The sequence below is a fragment of the Polyodon spathula genome, chromosome 9 (genome assembly GCF_017654505.1).
Source record: "Polyodon spathula isolate WHYD16114869_AA chromosome 9, ASM1765450v1, whole genome shotgun sequence".
NCBI lineage: Eukaryota > Metazoa > Chordata > Actinopteri > Acipenseriformes > Polyodontidae > Polyodon > Polyodon spathula.
The window spans coordinates 33,243,558-33,261,268 of record NC_054542.1 but is presented as its reverse complement, the minus strand read 5'-3'; the positions used below and the strand labels follow the sequence as shown (position 1 = coordinate 33,261,268).

The 17,711-nt window shown below is 36.2% G+C and overlaps 1 protein-coding gene across 1 annotated transcript in view; it reads left to right on the top strand.

Moving 5' to 3' along the window:
• LOC121320687 (serine/threonine-protein kinase 24-like) overlaps positions 1–17,711 on the top strand; it is a 42,365-nt gene that overhangs the window by 7,495 nt on the left and 17,159 nt on the right. Inside the window, exons 2-4 of the mRNA XM_041259254.1 lie at positions 10,592–10,822; positions 15,712–15,768; positions 16,168–16,276. Coding sequence (XP_041115188.1) covers positions 10,592–10,822; positions 15,712–15,768; positions 16,168–16,276 — 397 coding nt within the window. The remainder of the gene's footprint in view (positions 1–10,591; positions 10,823–15,711; positions 15,769–16,167; positions 16,277–17,711) is intronic.

Genomic DNA, 17,711 nt, shown 5'->3' with positions numbered 1-17,711 from the left:
TCTAAGGGACAAAATGCTAGAAAAATGTACTTGTCCTTAAATACTTGCCCCCTCCCCATCTCACAAAACACACACAAAAAAAGTAGAACAACAATGAACGTGGTAAATGAATTGGTGATTAACAGGGGTGGGTCTAGCCTTGTAGCTTGACTGGTTCACTAAATTCTTCAAGCAGGGGCACCGCCACCAGGGGAGCCAGGGGGACCATGGTCCCTGCACTTGTCCGATGGGGGTGGACGAGTGTATAGTTTGGCTCCCGTACTTTTACACTGAAAAAATAAAGCTGCCAATTTATACTCTAATCCATTTAACTTAATAGTGTTTGCTTCAGTTACTTTTTCAAGTCATAAAGTATTTAATATTAGACTAGATGAATACTTATCGATTTCCATATACAGACGTCAATCTGTGTCGATGAATACTGCAGCTCTCTGGATCCGCAGTTCCAATGAAGGCGGTACTTTGCTGTATGCATTGTATATTGCGTAGGATCACAATAAACAAATAGTTATTTTCAAATGGAGATCAGCTTGTTGATCTCCAAGGCTTGCAACATTCTTTGTTGTCGACAGTTTTCCAACTGGGAATAGTTCAGTTGATCAGACGTAACTCAGTTCAGCTAATGCGTTGTAATTGAAAAGTTATCTAGTTCGTTGAAGTGTTCTTGTTGCAGTTCTTCTTCATGGCTTTGCTTCCGTTTACTGTTTCAATCTCTCGTAGGCCAAACAGCTACGGCACTCTTCAGAGCTGATTTTATCCATTCATCAGTACATTAGTTACTCCTTGTCTTCCATGAATTCGATCACTTATGTTCTCACGAGTCTGCAATTTTAGTTTAGCTTCCATTTCATTCCTCAGTGCTCCAAGCCACTTCTAGCGGATGGACACTCCTCGAGCACACCGTGTTTGCGGAGAGCACACATGGGCAGCATGCATGGAATTTCTTTGAAAGACGCACGGCTGGTTTTTGTTGACTTCCACCCTGTGATTGGTTAGTTTGGTTATTTTGGGCTGTGCCCGAGTACAGGTGGGGTGTTTCTCATTGGTTGTTCTCATTCAGAGACAGCCCATTGTTCTCAAATGGTCCGTGGTTTCGACCCCTGACAGCTCTATTTATGAGAGGTAGTGTTCACTGTCTGAGGTGTCAAAGCATACTTAAAACTGTCTGGCATCCCTTCTGCAAGATACTGCTGGCACCTAAGTGATTCATTCAGTGGTAGGTAAAGGTAAAACACTTGTCCAGCAGTTAGTTTACGACTCTTTCTAAAAGCATTCTTTGTCAGTGGGGGAGTTTGTGACCAGAAACCAAGAAGACACAGAGAATGGTTTCATACCCAGAATGATATTATGACCCACTCTGACGCTACAACATGCTTGACCACAAAGTGTTAATTACACAACAAAATTTTTTCAATACCTTAGTGACTGTGGTATATATATTTTTTTTTGTTTTGTTTTGTAACTTTACTAGATTGCTGCATTTAAATGTCAGGTTTCTGTGTTAAAAAAGTAGTCTAACTTATTTGCTCATTTACAAAAAAATGTAAATAATACCTTAAGTTTAAAAGATTAGCGTGTGTCTTGAGAGAGGCTGTCACTCAGGCAGTCTTTTCTGGGTTTCTTTGTAACCAGTAGAAGATCGGCTTGTTCCATAGCTATCCAATCAGCAGTGACAGGGGTGGGGTGTAAACACTTTTTTAAGTGTTTGTGTGTAGGTGGTAGACTTCTGCAATTCAGTTTTCAGAATCTTGCATGGCTCTCTACAAATATACTGGAGTGCCTTTCTAGCAACAGAGCGAACACAGGAAAAATAAATAAATAAATAAAAACTACTTCTCCACCGGGCAAAGTATAACAGCAAAACTTGTTGTCCGTCCTACAAATCTTGTTGTCCCTGGTGTCGGGGATATATATATATATATATATAAAGTAAAATATAGGCTACCTAATTTAAGATCATTAAATATTAAAATATTCTATTCTGCATGCATTCAGATTGTCAGGTTATGCATTAACTGTACCCCTTATGTACTAATCTCTAAGGGAAGTCACATTTATAAATAGATTTCCATCACTTGGATTGCTAGTACTAGATTTCTTATTCCTGTTTAGGATTAAACCTTTGCAGATCTAAGTGTGTGTTTTGCAGTGTAGAATAGCAATAAAAGGGTTTGTCAACTGTGGTAAGATGCAGGTGATGCTTGAGTATGATTCAGAAAATACAACTGTTTTAGTTTATGTGCATGCACTGCTTTTGTATAATTTAGTTTTTTTTTTTTTTTTTTTGTAGGGCTGGGATAAATATCTGAATATTCAAACAAACATTTCACTACATGTATTCGAGGGGGAGGAAGAAAACATGTCCCTGTCCTTGTTTTGTATTGTACTGATTAAGACACAAAGGTCAACACAACCACTCGTGGTCCTCTGTTTACTTCTGGCTGTCAAAAAACTTTTAAACAGAGTACAGATTAGAATGTAACACAGGCTGCCAAGTAGTGATCTTTACCTAAAGTCGTTTTTGCTGGGAAGTGAGTCAGTTGGGGCCTGTTTTGTCTGATAAATAAAACTTTGATTTGTTACAATCCTAGTTTTTGTTATGTGGAATGTAGGGTTGGAAATGCTCTGGCTCTGGAGCATGGAGCCCAAGCGGAGCTTGCCAGTTTTCTGAGCTGAGCTCCGGAGCTGAGGATGCTGGAGCTGGGTCAGTGCAGTTATAGGAAAACAATTCCTTCTCAGGCTTCTGTATATATATATATAAACTATTGAGAGAGAGAGAACCGCGAATCAGCTTCCAGATCTATCAGGCTTCTATTTTGCATAGGTGCCCGCTGGAACGTTGAAGTGCTTAACTGTGAATTCAATTTTAAATCAATCTGTGCATACATACCAGCTTTTTCCTTAACATTCTAATCTACAACTAATCTGATAACATAAAAATCTACTTAAACCTACTTTCTGACGCTGGTCTAGAAACTAGCAAAATCACGTCTGTGAAAGCACATCATAATGAAGGCTCAATTCGTGGCTACCTGGATAGCATATCAAGGAAGAGGAATATATATATATATATATATATATATATATATATATATATATATATATATATATATATATATAGTGTGTGGATGGACTGGAGAGTGTGGAAAATATTGGAAAATTATTGCCCTGAGGGAAGACTATTGTTGCCGACTGGAGGCTATAATGCCCGAAGCCGCACCTTGGAGGTAACAATCTTCCCGAGGGGTATTTAATTTTCCACTATGAGCTAAGTCTGCAGTATATGTAATATATGAATCGGTCATGAAAATACGTGAGGCAAGGTTGGATAGTAATATGTCTTTTTTTAAATATAGCTGATACAGCATGTGTAAATAGCAGAAAATGTTTTTGAAGTTCATACCGCATAGTTAAAGTTTTTTTTTTCTTTTTTTTTTGGCGTTCAGTTCTCTGTCTGTCTGTCTGTCTGTCTGTCTGGCTTGCTGACTGCTGCATAATCCAGTTTATATTCCAGCTGTCGTATTTGTTTACATCGTCAAGTTGAATTTGTTTGAATTTCAGAAAGCCCGAAAACAGTGACAGTGGTGTTTTAATCACCTTTTTAGAGTTTGGAACAACTTTCTTTTGTAGTATGTTTTGTAATTCAGTTTTTGTTAAGTCACAGAATTGCTATTAAGCAGTTCGTTTCACATTCAACCATTTTCTGTTGTGAGGCATATAGAGGAGAAGGGCATTCTTTTGAAAAGGGGCTAGACTGAGTGATGTGAACCAATCACATGACAGAAGGAGACTATTGCCCGATGGTGTAAGGATGTTAGGTTTAATAGTTTAATCACTCACAAGTTAGAATTTCAAACCACTGATTTTATATATATATATATATATATATATATATATATATATATATATATATATATATATATATATATATATATATATATATATATAAAAAATCAAACTGTGCCCTGTTTTTGCACAACACAAAAATTCAGAGCTTCTCGAAATACTACGTGTTGTCTAGAGAAGCTTTTCCTCCTTGTGTGTTTGTTTATGGTTTTGTACTTTGTATAAACATCTCGCACATAACGGGAACTCTCGCACCTAACATCTCGAACATAACTCCCACACAAACAAAGGTATTTTTCCTGTTGCTAATTTAGGGTGCAAGGCAAAACAGGTTGTACATATTTCTCATTTCTGCCAACTGTGTAATTTGTGGCTGACGCAAACATTTTTTTAATTACATGTGAAAAATAAAATTAAAGTTTTTTTGGATATTAGTCCCAGCACTCTCTTATATTGTTTTTCCTTATTAAAATGTATTTTACTGTACATTTAACTACATTTTATATTATTATTACACCAAGACTGAGAATTGACCATAAAAAGTTACTTCTTTTGTGAGCTATGGAATGAAAAATGAAAGCATCATTTTTGTATTCACTACTCACTTTGCAAGCTGCAGATAATTGCAGGAAGCATCACACTGTGTGATTTATTCTTGCAGGCCTAGTTGGTTCAAAAGGTAATTTTTGAGCAACTATAAATAAGAAATAAATCACGTTTTTCTGAGCTGATTTCACAATGAAGCGGAGCTCGTGTCAGGCAGAATTATCCAATCTCGCTGTATTTTTTATTTCTTCTTTTTTGTTTAGAGCCTCTTTTTGTATACGATGGACTGCGTCAGAAAGGAATTTAATAGGCCCAAGAAAAGTTTTAAAAATACACACACTGATACCCTTTTAACACAGACAAGTTATGACGGCTGAGAACCGGCACTGATGCAGCATTTTGGTCTGTGTGAATTGGCGTCATATTTTGTGCCGTCTCTGAACCACCTTGTGAGGTGGTTCAGATATGGCACTGAACCTTCTTAACTGCCTGTGTGAAATGTTATGCTGGTGTCACGGGAAATAAGTTAGCCATGAAATAAGTTAGCCTTTTTGAGCCTTTCTGCGCACACACGAATTTTAGAATTTAAAGGTAAGGTTTAGAAGTTTCCATTATCTGTCGGTAAACTTTAATTCAGAAAATTGTTTTACTTTTAAAAATGTTGTCCTGATCTTTGGAAAAGCTACGCTATATGTGGTTTAAGTGGAAAACACATTGTTATAATATTAATAACACTTTATTGTATCATGTTATGTTTTATTTAATAATATAGGTTAACTTTAAGCTACTACAAAGACGTGGTCGTGCGATGTGTAATTTATTTTTATGTACAATTATATTTTGTGTTAAATCGTTATAATAAAACTTTTTAAATAATATGACAACATCTATTATTTAACATTCCCAGTTTAAACCATCATCAGAGTTGTCATTTTAAGTTTTTAAGTTTACATTATAGGTTTTCTTTGTACAAATATTACCGAAAGAGAAATAAATACAATATTCTGTATATTGGTTACGACATATCAGAAACAATTAAGCATTAAGGTTTATTTTTATGTGAAATTAGATTATTACAGCTGTCAAGTCACAAACCCCTCACCTCTATAATATATACTGCCCAGGCACACCCCAAAAAAGGCAAACAATTTATTTTTATAAAATATACAAAAAAACAAAACCAGATAGCATCGATCTATAAGTACTGCACTCTAATTTATCATTCATAATGAAGTTGTGTATATACACGTGCATATATATGAAGTCTGAATGTGTCTTCATATGATCGTATGAAAGAATGTATAGGAAGACAATCGTTTTGTGCTTTTCTCAAATTATCTATCTATGTATCTCTTAAAACACCATCTTTCACTAAAAAGTGTATGTTTTCTGTATGTATTAAAATAGGTTTAGATATTCCCACACGTAGACTTGATTAAAATGTCTAAAACAGTATTCTCTGTGTCAGTAAAAGTGTTTGTACCACTTCCCCATAACATTTATTAACAAAAAATACAAAACAACCAAGCATTTTACCCTGAAAATACTAACTTAGTTAAACTTAAGCCTACATAGAATAAATGCTTATATTTGCTTAAGACGCAGTATGATATGACACAACATTTTTGAAAGGAAAAAAATATTTGGAAGTAGTGATTTTAACTCTGCATAAACATAAATTATACTGACAAAATAATGTTTTGAAAATATGTATTTTTGTTAAAAACCACACTGCACATCCAAACACAGCAAGCGCATTACTTTAAATAAAAACTTAAACATACATTTACACTTCGATAAATATGACGACAAATGTCACATTTTTAAACAAAAAAATACAGTCTGCAGTACCTGTTTTCGTTTCTTAAATACAAGTAGCATCTGGAAAATCTTGGATTACTCTCCACAGAACCTTGCTTTTAATTTCTAAAATCCGTGCATATGTAGAAAGGCTCAAAAAGGCAAATGCTAACTTATTTCATGGTTAACTTATTTCCTGTGACACCGACACTGAAGTCAACATCCCACGTGACTGGTGTTACATGGTTACGGGTGATGAGGAAGTGAATTCACAGATGGAAGGGGCAGTGCGTGATGCTGCAATTTATGGGTGAATTGCCATGGCCATGAAAACAATCTGTTGACTGGCAAGTTTGAAAGTTGTGCTCGCATGATCCCTCTGAGTGTGTGAAAGGGTTTTGATAGTATTATACCGACATGCAGTAGATTGCGCTATTTCGTGCTGTGTGGGTATTTGAAAGAATTTTTTAACGTGTCTAAGATGGCTCAGTAGTGGCATTTGTGTGTGAAAGGGGCTTCAGAGAAATAACTGGAGCTTGCTGATGTTGCATTGCCTTCTACACTCTTGTGCGCTGGAAAGAAAACGAGCATTAGAAGATCTTTTTCCTTAAGTTAAATATCATAACAAAAATGACATTTGGTGGCTATAGTACTTTTCAAGGAAGGCATGTGTATACCTCAAGCTATCTAAAAATGTTCTATTTTTATTTTTTTTATTTAAAAAAAAAAAAAAAAAAAAAAAAACGTACACTGCCCTCGACCGTGCGCTTCAGCGCATGCTTTGTAAGCTTTCAGCAAATGTTAATTTTGATCGGCCCCTAATATACAAGGAGAATATCGTCTAGGTTTTTTTTTTTTTGATTTGTTAAGTTTAAGAGAAAAGAAAAAAATGAAATCTTAAAACCAGATTTGACATTCTAGCTGAGCTGCCAGAGTACAGAAATCCAGGCGGAATGTAACAAAGAAACTGTTTAAGTTTGAAAGTAATGTTTATTTTATGAAAATGTGTCTATGGCCACTTTTATTACAACGGTGTCTACAGTATATACTGTTTTTTTTTTTTTTTTTTTTTTTTTAACTGTGTGGCATCCTGGGTAAAGCAAGGCCTTTACCACCTGTTCTTGGTTATTCTTCATTGCAGTGTTACGTATCATGGCCTTGATAACGTTTTGCAAACAAACAAATATTTGAATGCTTGTCTGAACCCGGATATCCAAGCATAAATTTTCCAAACATAAATTCCATGTTCATGCCAGCACTAGTATTTATTTAACCAATTTTATACATTTTCAGGTGTGATTTTTTGATCCGTTGTTTTTTAGAGCATACATTTTGTTACTGTACCTGCCTTTGGGAGAGGCCAGGACAGAGCTAGTTGTTCATCAATTGTGTGTGTGTACCCTATTGTGTATTACTGTAATTATGTTACAGTAGTCTTAACATGTTTTCTTTATTGAGGCTATTCTGCCAGAGTTAATTTACATAATCTGCTTCAACCCGAGGTACAGTAGACCTGAGTTACAGGGAAGTAAATGAGTGACTTGCCCAAAGTCATGTTTTTTGTTTATTTATTTCTTGCCACCCGGCCAAACCACGTCTCATCATGTGAAAATGCAAAACGTGTAGATACGATTTACCTAAAAACACAGCCCTGGTTTTGCTATGTGGAATGTTCTAAAGAAAGATAGCCACCCACACAGTTATAACATGGGATTTTACAGAATTATACTATAACATAGCGAAACATGAAAATGAGTACATTTAAAGTATCTAAATTGTACCAAATACGAAGCTACTGTACAGTAAACCAATCTGAAACAACTATTTCAAATCCAGTTGTGTGGGTTTTTTTGTTTTTTGTTTTTTTTTTACACAGGATTATCACTTGTGCTGGTAGTGGGGCTTTCCTTAATTGCATTCAATATCCCTGAAAGAGACCAGGCTGAAATGACCATTTCTATTTTTTGTATTTTTTTTTTCATAGTTTGTGGAGAACAGACATAAGACAGTTTGTATGCTTAGGCTTTATTGTGGCTCTTTTCAGGTCTTATGGTAAAAAAAAAAAAAAAAAAAAAAAAACCCAGAGACTAAATGTAGCTAGGCGTTAAACCCAGTGGTTAATACCACAGTTTGTTATACAGTGTTAAAGATCTTTGCTTAGTTCAACACATACTTGCACTCAAGTATTCACATCTTTTTAATTGAAATATGTTATGTACAGAACAGTAGTAAACCTGACACATTTAGAATGGTTTGACTAGTTTGATACAGTATAATGTACGGGCTAAATACTTTTCTTGAAGTCAGGTGATATTTCCTGGAGTAATCAGTTGGTGAAGATGCGCTTCTAGGTTCTTAGTTGTCAATGCAAAATAGTGAAGCGTGTTAAACTTTTTTTTTTTTTTTTTTTTTTTTTTGCTCCCTGGGACTTTAGTGTCACACAGTAGTCACTGATAGTTGTTTTTACCTGGCCGAACCTTACGTGGTATTTGTGTTGCGGCAAGAGCATTGCAGACAAGAGGAAGTTCCTGATTGGTGGTCGTGAGGAGTGCCTGACATGGGAATGGGGTTGGGACTGAAAGGGAAACATTCCTAATGCAGAAAAACTGCCAGCGGCACCAGGGCTGCCATTGTCTTGACCAGAATTGGGAGTTTTCTGGCTTTGAGCTGATTAAACATACTAGTTTGCAGAGAGCTTCAGGAGGCTTTAGCGATTGTTTCAAAACTGCAGCTGAATTCTGAGATTAGTGCCCCCATTTCAGTTTTTTCATTCCATTGCCGTGTTGGAACCCTGACTGACAGATTGACCAACATGTTACAAATAGCAGTGCTTCACCTCTGTGACCTCTTTAAAATGAAATGTTTCTTTTTAGGGCTACATTTAGTGGTTCCCTTTGTTAGAATGTTTTCCTGACCTGAGAATTACTCTATCTACCAAATCCACAAACAGCCCTTGAGTGGTCTCTTCACTGTGCCAAGTTAATGGTTTTTCAAACTGAGAAAGCACACTTAAGTGAGTATTTACACTGAGGTGTTCCTTCTGAATATGCATTTCTGGGTGTGGTAGGATAAAACATGATAACCAGCGGGATATTCTGGTTAGTATGATTGTGATTATTATTTTCCACATGTTCATACGTTTGGAATTAATAAGCACCTCATATTTTGCGTACTGGATGTAGCCCAGCTAGTAAATCTCATTGACTGTTAGTCATTTGGACACTGTGTGCTGTGGAAGAGCTGGATTTGAAACCCAAATCTCTGCTCCTTCCTGTAACTGTATTCCACAATACCATCTTTCGTCTGAATAACTATACTCGGACAGCAGGATTATCACATGGACTACGAGTTGCAGTGCAGTCTCTCGCTTATTATGGAAATTGTTACAGAAAGAAACTGGTCTTACAGGCAATGGGGATTTCTGTGCTTCACAGACCTACAGTATCAGGCTCACTTCCCCTTCAGGTAGTTCTACAGGGAGACTGGCCACATGTTGAATCGTGTTAACCAGTAATTTAGCATCTGTGTTATCTTTACAGACATTTTTTATCCCAAATATGAGCTGACACCTCCAGCATTTCGAAGGGGATGGGTTCAAACTATACATAGATTCAACTAAAAATAACTGATAAATCATGCTCAAAAAGTGCAGATACATGAAACATTGAAACTGGAATCCATTCAGTGGCCAATGATTTAAGTTTGAACTGTTAGTGGATGTCTGCAAAACTTTCATTTGTAACAAAATTAGGACTCCCTTAGGATTCAAATCATAATCTTTAAGAAAAAAAAATCTTTAAATGCTAGCCTATGACTGAACTTATCAGTCCCACTTGGAAAAGTTTCTAAAACAAAATTCTTGCATACTAATAAGACTTGGAGAGAGACCACAAATATATCGCTGTCAAAACAAATTCCTATTTTGAATGGTTTAGGAGCATGGGAGTCTTCCTTAATACATTATTTTCTCCCCTTTTATGTCTGTAACTGATCAATTTGCCAGTTTTGAACACGGTTTTCTATTCACCTGACAAACATATCTGATCACCCAGACCAAGTGCCCCTAGTGAGCAATGCATAGGGAGTTTGCTGGCTGAGATTCAGGTACCTTAATCCCAACAGGAGCTCTGTGAGCACAACAGAGCAATCAGTTGTTCTGGGTGGGCAGAATGAGGAAAAAGATTCATGCAATATAATATTATTTATTTATTTATTTAAAAAAAAAAAAAAAACACATTAATGTGAGGGGAAATGTATTAAAATTTTATATTTTTTTTATTTGGAGGATAACACAGAAACTAGGAATCTCCATGTCTGTCATTTTAGTATGCAATACAGCATATACTGTACTAAAATATTGCCTCAAAACCCAGTACATTTTTTGCTTTGCTTTCCACAGAATTTAAAAGCGGATCCAGAGGAACTGTTCACCAAACTTGAGAAGATCGGCAAGGGCTCCTTTGGGGAAGTTTTTAAAGGCATTGACAATCGGACTCAGAAAGTAGTGGCTATAAAAACAATTGACCTGGAAGAAGCCGAAGATGAAATAGAAGACGTTCAGCAGGAAATAACAGTACTGAGCCAGTGCGATAGCCCCTATGTAACCAAGTACTATGGATCTTATTTAAAGGTACGTTTCCCTCCATTGTTTGGTAGCACCGCATTGATAATGTTTGTGACAAAGAAACCTATACAGTTTATACTGGTCGCTATTTTTGCCCTCTGCAAGCAGCCATGCATACAGAAGTAGCAGGCACTGCTGATTTGCACTCCTTGTTGATTCCTGGCTTGTTGGGAGACTCCTCCTCCTCCTCTCTGAGCACTGGATTTCTGTAGGTCTGGTAAAACACCTGGGGCCACTGTGTCAACTGCTGAGAAATCAGGTCACAGAATTCCTCTTGAAGCTTGAATCATAATTACAGAAAGCATGCCTCCACTTTCTGTGCATAAAAAAGAATACCCTTGCCTTACATTTGGCTTACTGTGCCAAGTCTATGTGTTGGTTGATCTGTTTCTGTATCAAACGACCCACATCTTGGAGTCAACCAGTCTCTGACTGAACATCAGCAAAGTGCATTTATTTCCATTTGAGAAGCTAAAGTACAGGTTAATGTATATTGGTTGAAAATGTGGGCACTCAGTGAGCAGACTGTCAGTAAATATTTAATGTAGGCCAGTGGCAAAGCAGTGATGTTTAGAAGGAACACAACACGGAATGTTTGTATGCTGTGTGTTATATGAAGCAGGCACTTGATTAGTTGTTAGACAGAGTGCATAATGAAAAAAAAGTGTCGTATCCTCATTTTCCTGTAATTGTAAATTAAATAGAAACATCTGGTTGAATCCACTCGCTTGCGATGCTTGTTTTTGACTGGTGAATTAGCAACTGCATTTTGGTCCTCAGTATTTCTCAGTGCCGCCTTAGTCCCCCTCAGCCTAACCTACCAATTTACCTATCTGTCAATCACATCTAAGAACATAACATAAGACATTTATGGAAGGTAAATCTAAATAATAAATACAATAGTGCTTGAAGAGAGTCTGGGTGCTTTGTGTTGTTACAGTAAGGCAATCAAATATGGAGTGCAATTTAATAGTTTCTTCATTTTGTATTTTTTCCAAAAAATTGACATTTTTTGTTTTTAAATTTGTAGGGAGCATGGAGCATGTCTGTCAACTTGGAAAGGGAGAGCACAAGAGACTGAGATTTTTTTGTTTTGTTTAAATCACTGGAAATATATAGTGCATATAGGCCTTTTGTTAAATTTGTTAGATCCTGAAAAAATAATTGGGATGTTAACAGTTAAGTTTGTGTGAGCCGTAACCGTGGCTGTAGTAATCCCGTTGTGGCACTGGTACAGTAGTTTAAAGTTAAACACACCGGCACATACTTCGCACAAGCTTATTAGTCGCTCCCCCCTTTTAAGGCCCCCTCAAAAATGTACTTATACAATGATTTTTATGGTAAGAATAATTGTTGATTGTAAGACCAAGTTTTTGTACAGTAGTTCAAAGTAACATGTAAGTCTGTTGTTATGTATGCCCCATACATTAGTATTAAAGTATGTGCAGTATTTATTGAAAGTACTCAGTACTTGCATTTTACTCACCGAAAATACATTTTACTCCTAGTGTCTAAATTGGAGAGTAAATGACTCAATAACTCAAGATGTTGAAGAGCCTGACTTGTCAGATAGAAACATTGCTTTCCCAGTCTTTCACATTCCACAGCATCATGACAAAGTGGTGTCACAGCTCTACAAATGTTGTTAGTTTAATGTGTCTTAACCCTTTTGAAGGTTATAATTGGAGTTACTATAGTATGTACTATGTTAAGTACTGTATGTGCTTTGTACCCTAGGTATACTGTAGGTACTGAAGCATTAGAGAACACCAGTGGTATTGTAGCAATCATACCATTAGGGCAAAGGTGTGCAAACAAACTTTTATCATGGTCCGCATATCCAGAAGATGAGTTTAACATAATGTTTATAGCAGGCTGCACATTACTAAAGAATAATCCAAATTTAACCCTTAGCTGCAACATACATATACGCATGTCCTCTGCACATCCAATACACACTAAAAAGGCAATCCCAAAGGTCTAGGAATAAGAAAACAAAGAATATGCTCAAAAGAAAGTGACTATGTAAGCAAAGAAATGTATTGGAAGGCTTGTCCTTGAGGTACATTTTAATGCGCTAAACTTTTTTAACCCTTAAACTGCAGTCAGTTTAAAAATCAGTAGGAAAAACTGCAGTTTTTCCCCATTTCATATCCCCTTAACCTCAATATTTAAAAAACATGGTTCAGGGCTCCTGAGTGGCGCATCCAGTAAAGGCGCTCCGCGTGGAGTGCAGGATGCGCCCTATAGCCTGGAGGTCGCCGGTTCAAGTAGAGGCTATTCTACTGCCGATTGTGGACGGGAGCACCTGGGGGGGGGGCTTAGGTCAACCAGGGTGTCCTTGGCTTATCATGCACCAGCAACCCCTGTAGTCTGGCCAGGTGCCTGCAAGCTTGCCTGTAAGCTGCCCAGAGCTGCGTTGTCCTCCAACGCTGTAGCTCTGAGAATTCTCTTTGCTGCTCCTGAGTCATGGGGAGAAAAGTGGGGTAGAATTAATAGATGACTACTAAATTAAAAATTTAAAAAATTAAAATACTTGGTTCAGGAAGTGTCATTCAAACAGCCCCCAATGTGTATATCTATCAAACTGAGCCAGTTCCACTCTGTCTAATACTGTGGACAGCATCTAATCTGAAGGTTGTTGATTTAATATCATGGGTTTGCCTGCATGGGCACTATTGAAGCCTGCGACCTTCTGTCAGCTGGCAGAGAACAAATTCTCAGTTACAGTGTTGACCTGGCAAGAGACTTGCACCACCACACCAAACAATATAAAACAATAAATAAGGAGTGAAAAAAAAAAAACTGTGAGGAAATGTCTATCATCGACGATCCGACGGGACGTCACCGTTGTCTGTTGTCACAACAAACTTTCTTACAAAAATTATATATATATATATATATATATATATATATATATATATATATATATATATATATATATATGTGTGTGTGTGTGTGTGTGTGTGTGTGTGTCATTGTGATGTAAATTGAAACACCATTTACTAATTTAACTTTACAGTTAAATTTTTACAACATTTTACGGATGTCGTTGTCATTAGTCAAATTATGGTTCTGGTCCCCATCCAAAAGTACTGCGGATGACCACTCTTGGTAACAAGTCAACAGCAGAACACTTGTGAACTTTCTCTCCGAGATCATACTATACTGATCACTGTTAAAAGAAATATAATTTATATATCTATATATATATCTCTATATATATATATATAATATATACATATTATGTGTGGTATATAGATATATATATATGATATAGATATACATATATATAGATATTATATATTATACATATATAGATCATACATATATATATATATGTAGAAGATATATGTCAGTATATATATGTCGGTATATATGATATTATATGATGTATATATATTATAACATGATAGATATAGTATATATACAATATATATTATATTATATATATAATATATATATATAAAATATCTATATGATTAAAATATATATTTTTTCAAAACTTTCAGAAATTATGTCATTGTAAAAAGACTCTTTTTATGGAAATATAATAGGAAAAAATAAATAAATTAAAATAAACCAGCTCTGAAAAAATCCCTAAAACCATATTTCTGTAGTGTAGCAGCAACAAATAAACAGCATTTTTTCTTTCTTTTTTCTTTTTGTATATATCTGAATTGTTGTTGATGATATTATTGTTATTATTATTTATTATTATTATGGCTACAACATTTTAATAGCTGTTGCTTTGACTAGCCTATATTGTGTAAACTAGACATTTATTATATATTATTTTGCCTGGTCTTGAACATAGTCCTCTTACACTTTGCAAATGTATTTATTTATAACAAGCACAATTCAAATAAATTATATCACTATTTATTGTAGAATAAAAGCAGTCATTCTCCTCCATTGACAAGGTGGCAGTGTTTGAATAACAGGTTACTTCTATTGGTAAATCTAGATTCCTGATGCATGTCCGCTCTGTTTTTTTTTTTTTAATCAATTTGCAGATTATAGCAGTAGGGTAGCAATGTGTTTCTTCAATGTGTCTGTTTGTCTTTTATTTTAGGCTTCTGTGCTCTATGTACTTTTATCAGGGGGTAGATAAAAAAAATAAGTTTGGCAATTTGTTTAAAAAAATAAAAAAATAAAAAAGGCAAACACAGTAACTCTAAAGTTAGAAACTGATTGTACTAGAAAAGCAGACCCTGCCATTTGCAATAAACTAAAACCTGTGAAGAAGCCCCATTGTAGTTGCAAGGGGTTTTCTATGGGAATGTTGTACTGTGGAGCGAGGCTGTTATATGACTTTGTTGCCCGTAACACTGCAGAAACAAGCAGCTCAGGGTGACGCAGCTATTAGTTACGCTCCACATCCTGTACATTGCTGGTTACGTGCAGTACGGCAGTCAGCACTCCTTGAGGATTAGCCAAACCACAGGATGATTCATTCATTGTAGTATGTGGCTGATATTTTGGTGCCTCAGTATGTCGTCAAAGTGTACTGCACCCTGGTCAAGGGTAGTGCTTTAGGTGACGGTACACGTTAATGTTTGACTACTGCCTCTTCTTTTCCATTTTTATATGACTAATTAAAAGCCTGATTCCCAACATGTGTGAAGTGTAAAGGTGTCTGGGTAGCGAGTCATGAATTGAGCTGTACATTCTTTCTGATTTGTGTGAAATGCATGGCTGCACAAATCCAATGTTTCAGGTTGGCCAAGGATAATGCATTTGTTGGCTTTGTCCAACTGTACAGTCTCTACAGTACCGTGTCCATTCTCAGTCGAAACAGAGTGAAGCACAACTGCACTGTCCTCAAGCATGAAGATGAATCAAAACCAATTTTACACACAGTTCTAATGTTTTCTTTGCTCCTTCTGTTACAGGACACAAAATTATGGATAATAATGGAGTATTTAGGTGGAGGATCGGCTCTGGATCTGGTAAGTCCAGTCTGTGTTTCTTGCATGGAGTCACAAGTGGTGTGAATGAGAGAGATACAATTATTTCTTAATGAATTCCAATATTACTCAGTTGTACTCTTGAACAAAACATTATTCTCACAGATATTTAGTTACCAATGTTCACGTAGTATGGGCAACACTGTGGTTCAGCAATTGTTCCTGAAACACTATTTTACTGTTGTATGTACATTTTACTTTGATGGCCAATAATCTTGGAGAGTGGAATTTAACATAACTTTCAAATCTGCTGTACCTCAAATACTGTCATTTTCAATGTTTATTCCCTGGATCTATTCCTTCACCACATAGCTGGCGCAAACTGAAAGCAGCATATTTGTGTGTGATTTTTTTTTTTTATTTATATCTTTTCTACTGTAGTTAGAGCCAGGTGCTTTGGATGAAACTCAAATCGCCACAATACTCCGAGAAATATTAAAAGGACTTGAATACCTACATTCAGAAAAGAAAATCCACAGAGATATTAAAGGTGAGCTGTACAGTACAACCTTCCTGTGATATATGATCTAAAAAGGACGCAGGAAATTGTGTATGGAGCATATGGATTCTGCATCAGAGAGAGCTGCAAAAGGAACAAGGTGGAAATCTGAAAAACAATAGGTTACCAAGCGATTCTCTATTTGATTTGTTTAATTTAATTTATAGTTTACAGTATAGAAGCCTTGTTGTAAACTCAGCTTTATGAACCTACAACAAGCTTTTTAAATATACAGGTGACTGCAACAATTTTTTACATTTTTTTTTTTCTTTGGAGTCTTATTCTGTTGCAGCATGTTAATGGATGTGAAAGGTTAATGCAGAAATTATAAAAATGATACATGTAGAGAGAGGGAAGCGCAGTTTTGAAAATGAAGATCAAAGCTAATTAGGTCTGTCTCGTTGTTCCTTGTTCTGAATCTCTCCTGATTGCCTCTTGTGAAAAATAGGATGATCAAATTACATCAGATTTTGTTCTGCACACAAAATTCAATATCGGGAGCCTCCAGCAATCTTTATCTCTATCCCCCCACCCCACCCCCCCCACTCTGGGTACAACTGCAGTGTTGGTTAAATATTTCTGGAATCATTATAGAAGGTGGTGCCAGTCATATTGTTGTTAAATCATATCACATATTTGCTTGATCTGATTTCAGTGGCGTGGATTACTGTGCGTTGGCTTCTAGTTTAGTTTTAGTGTAGCCGTAATCCATAAAACATCAGCATTCTGATTTAAGCATTTTAATGCGAACTACAAAATTTTAATTGATTCATCAAACTCCAGTTACACAGAGTGCAGGCATTAAATGGTTTCCATCTACAAAATGTTTCAAACAAGGGTCAGTGAGTGCTCTTGCATGTCTGTGTGTGTAATTTGTATGGATGCTTATTGCATCATTTCATCTGTCAGAGATTTAGCATGATTATTTTCTGCTGGTGTGCAGTCTTCACCAGGGCTGACTAGGTCAGCGGCTAATTCAAAGGAGCATGCCTGATTTTCAAATCACTTTGAGTTCAGATTTGGTGGCAGATGGAAACCAACAGTGCGTAAGAGCATGTAACAATGTTGATTAGAGTGGATAGGCTGGAATAAAGTCACTTGGTTTGAGGCCAGTGTGCTGAATTTAGGTCCAGGCACAACATAGAGGTTGTGCTGAAACCCTGCAACTATGAAGCTATGTGTCTGCGGCCTCATTTATTCATTCAGCATCGAAATCTGAAGTAGTTTTTAAAAGTGGTATACAGGCTTAATTCCAGAAACAAAAAACACTCGAAGCAAAACAGTACAGATCACAATTTCTGTGAGAACTGCACAGAACATAACGGAACAAAATCATAAGAACATATGATTGAGTGATTGGAAAAACATTTTGGAATTGGTTTTAGCTCCTGTCTCCGTGCCTAACTAACTTGCTTGATTTTTTTGA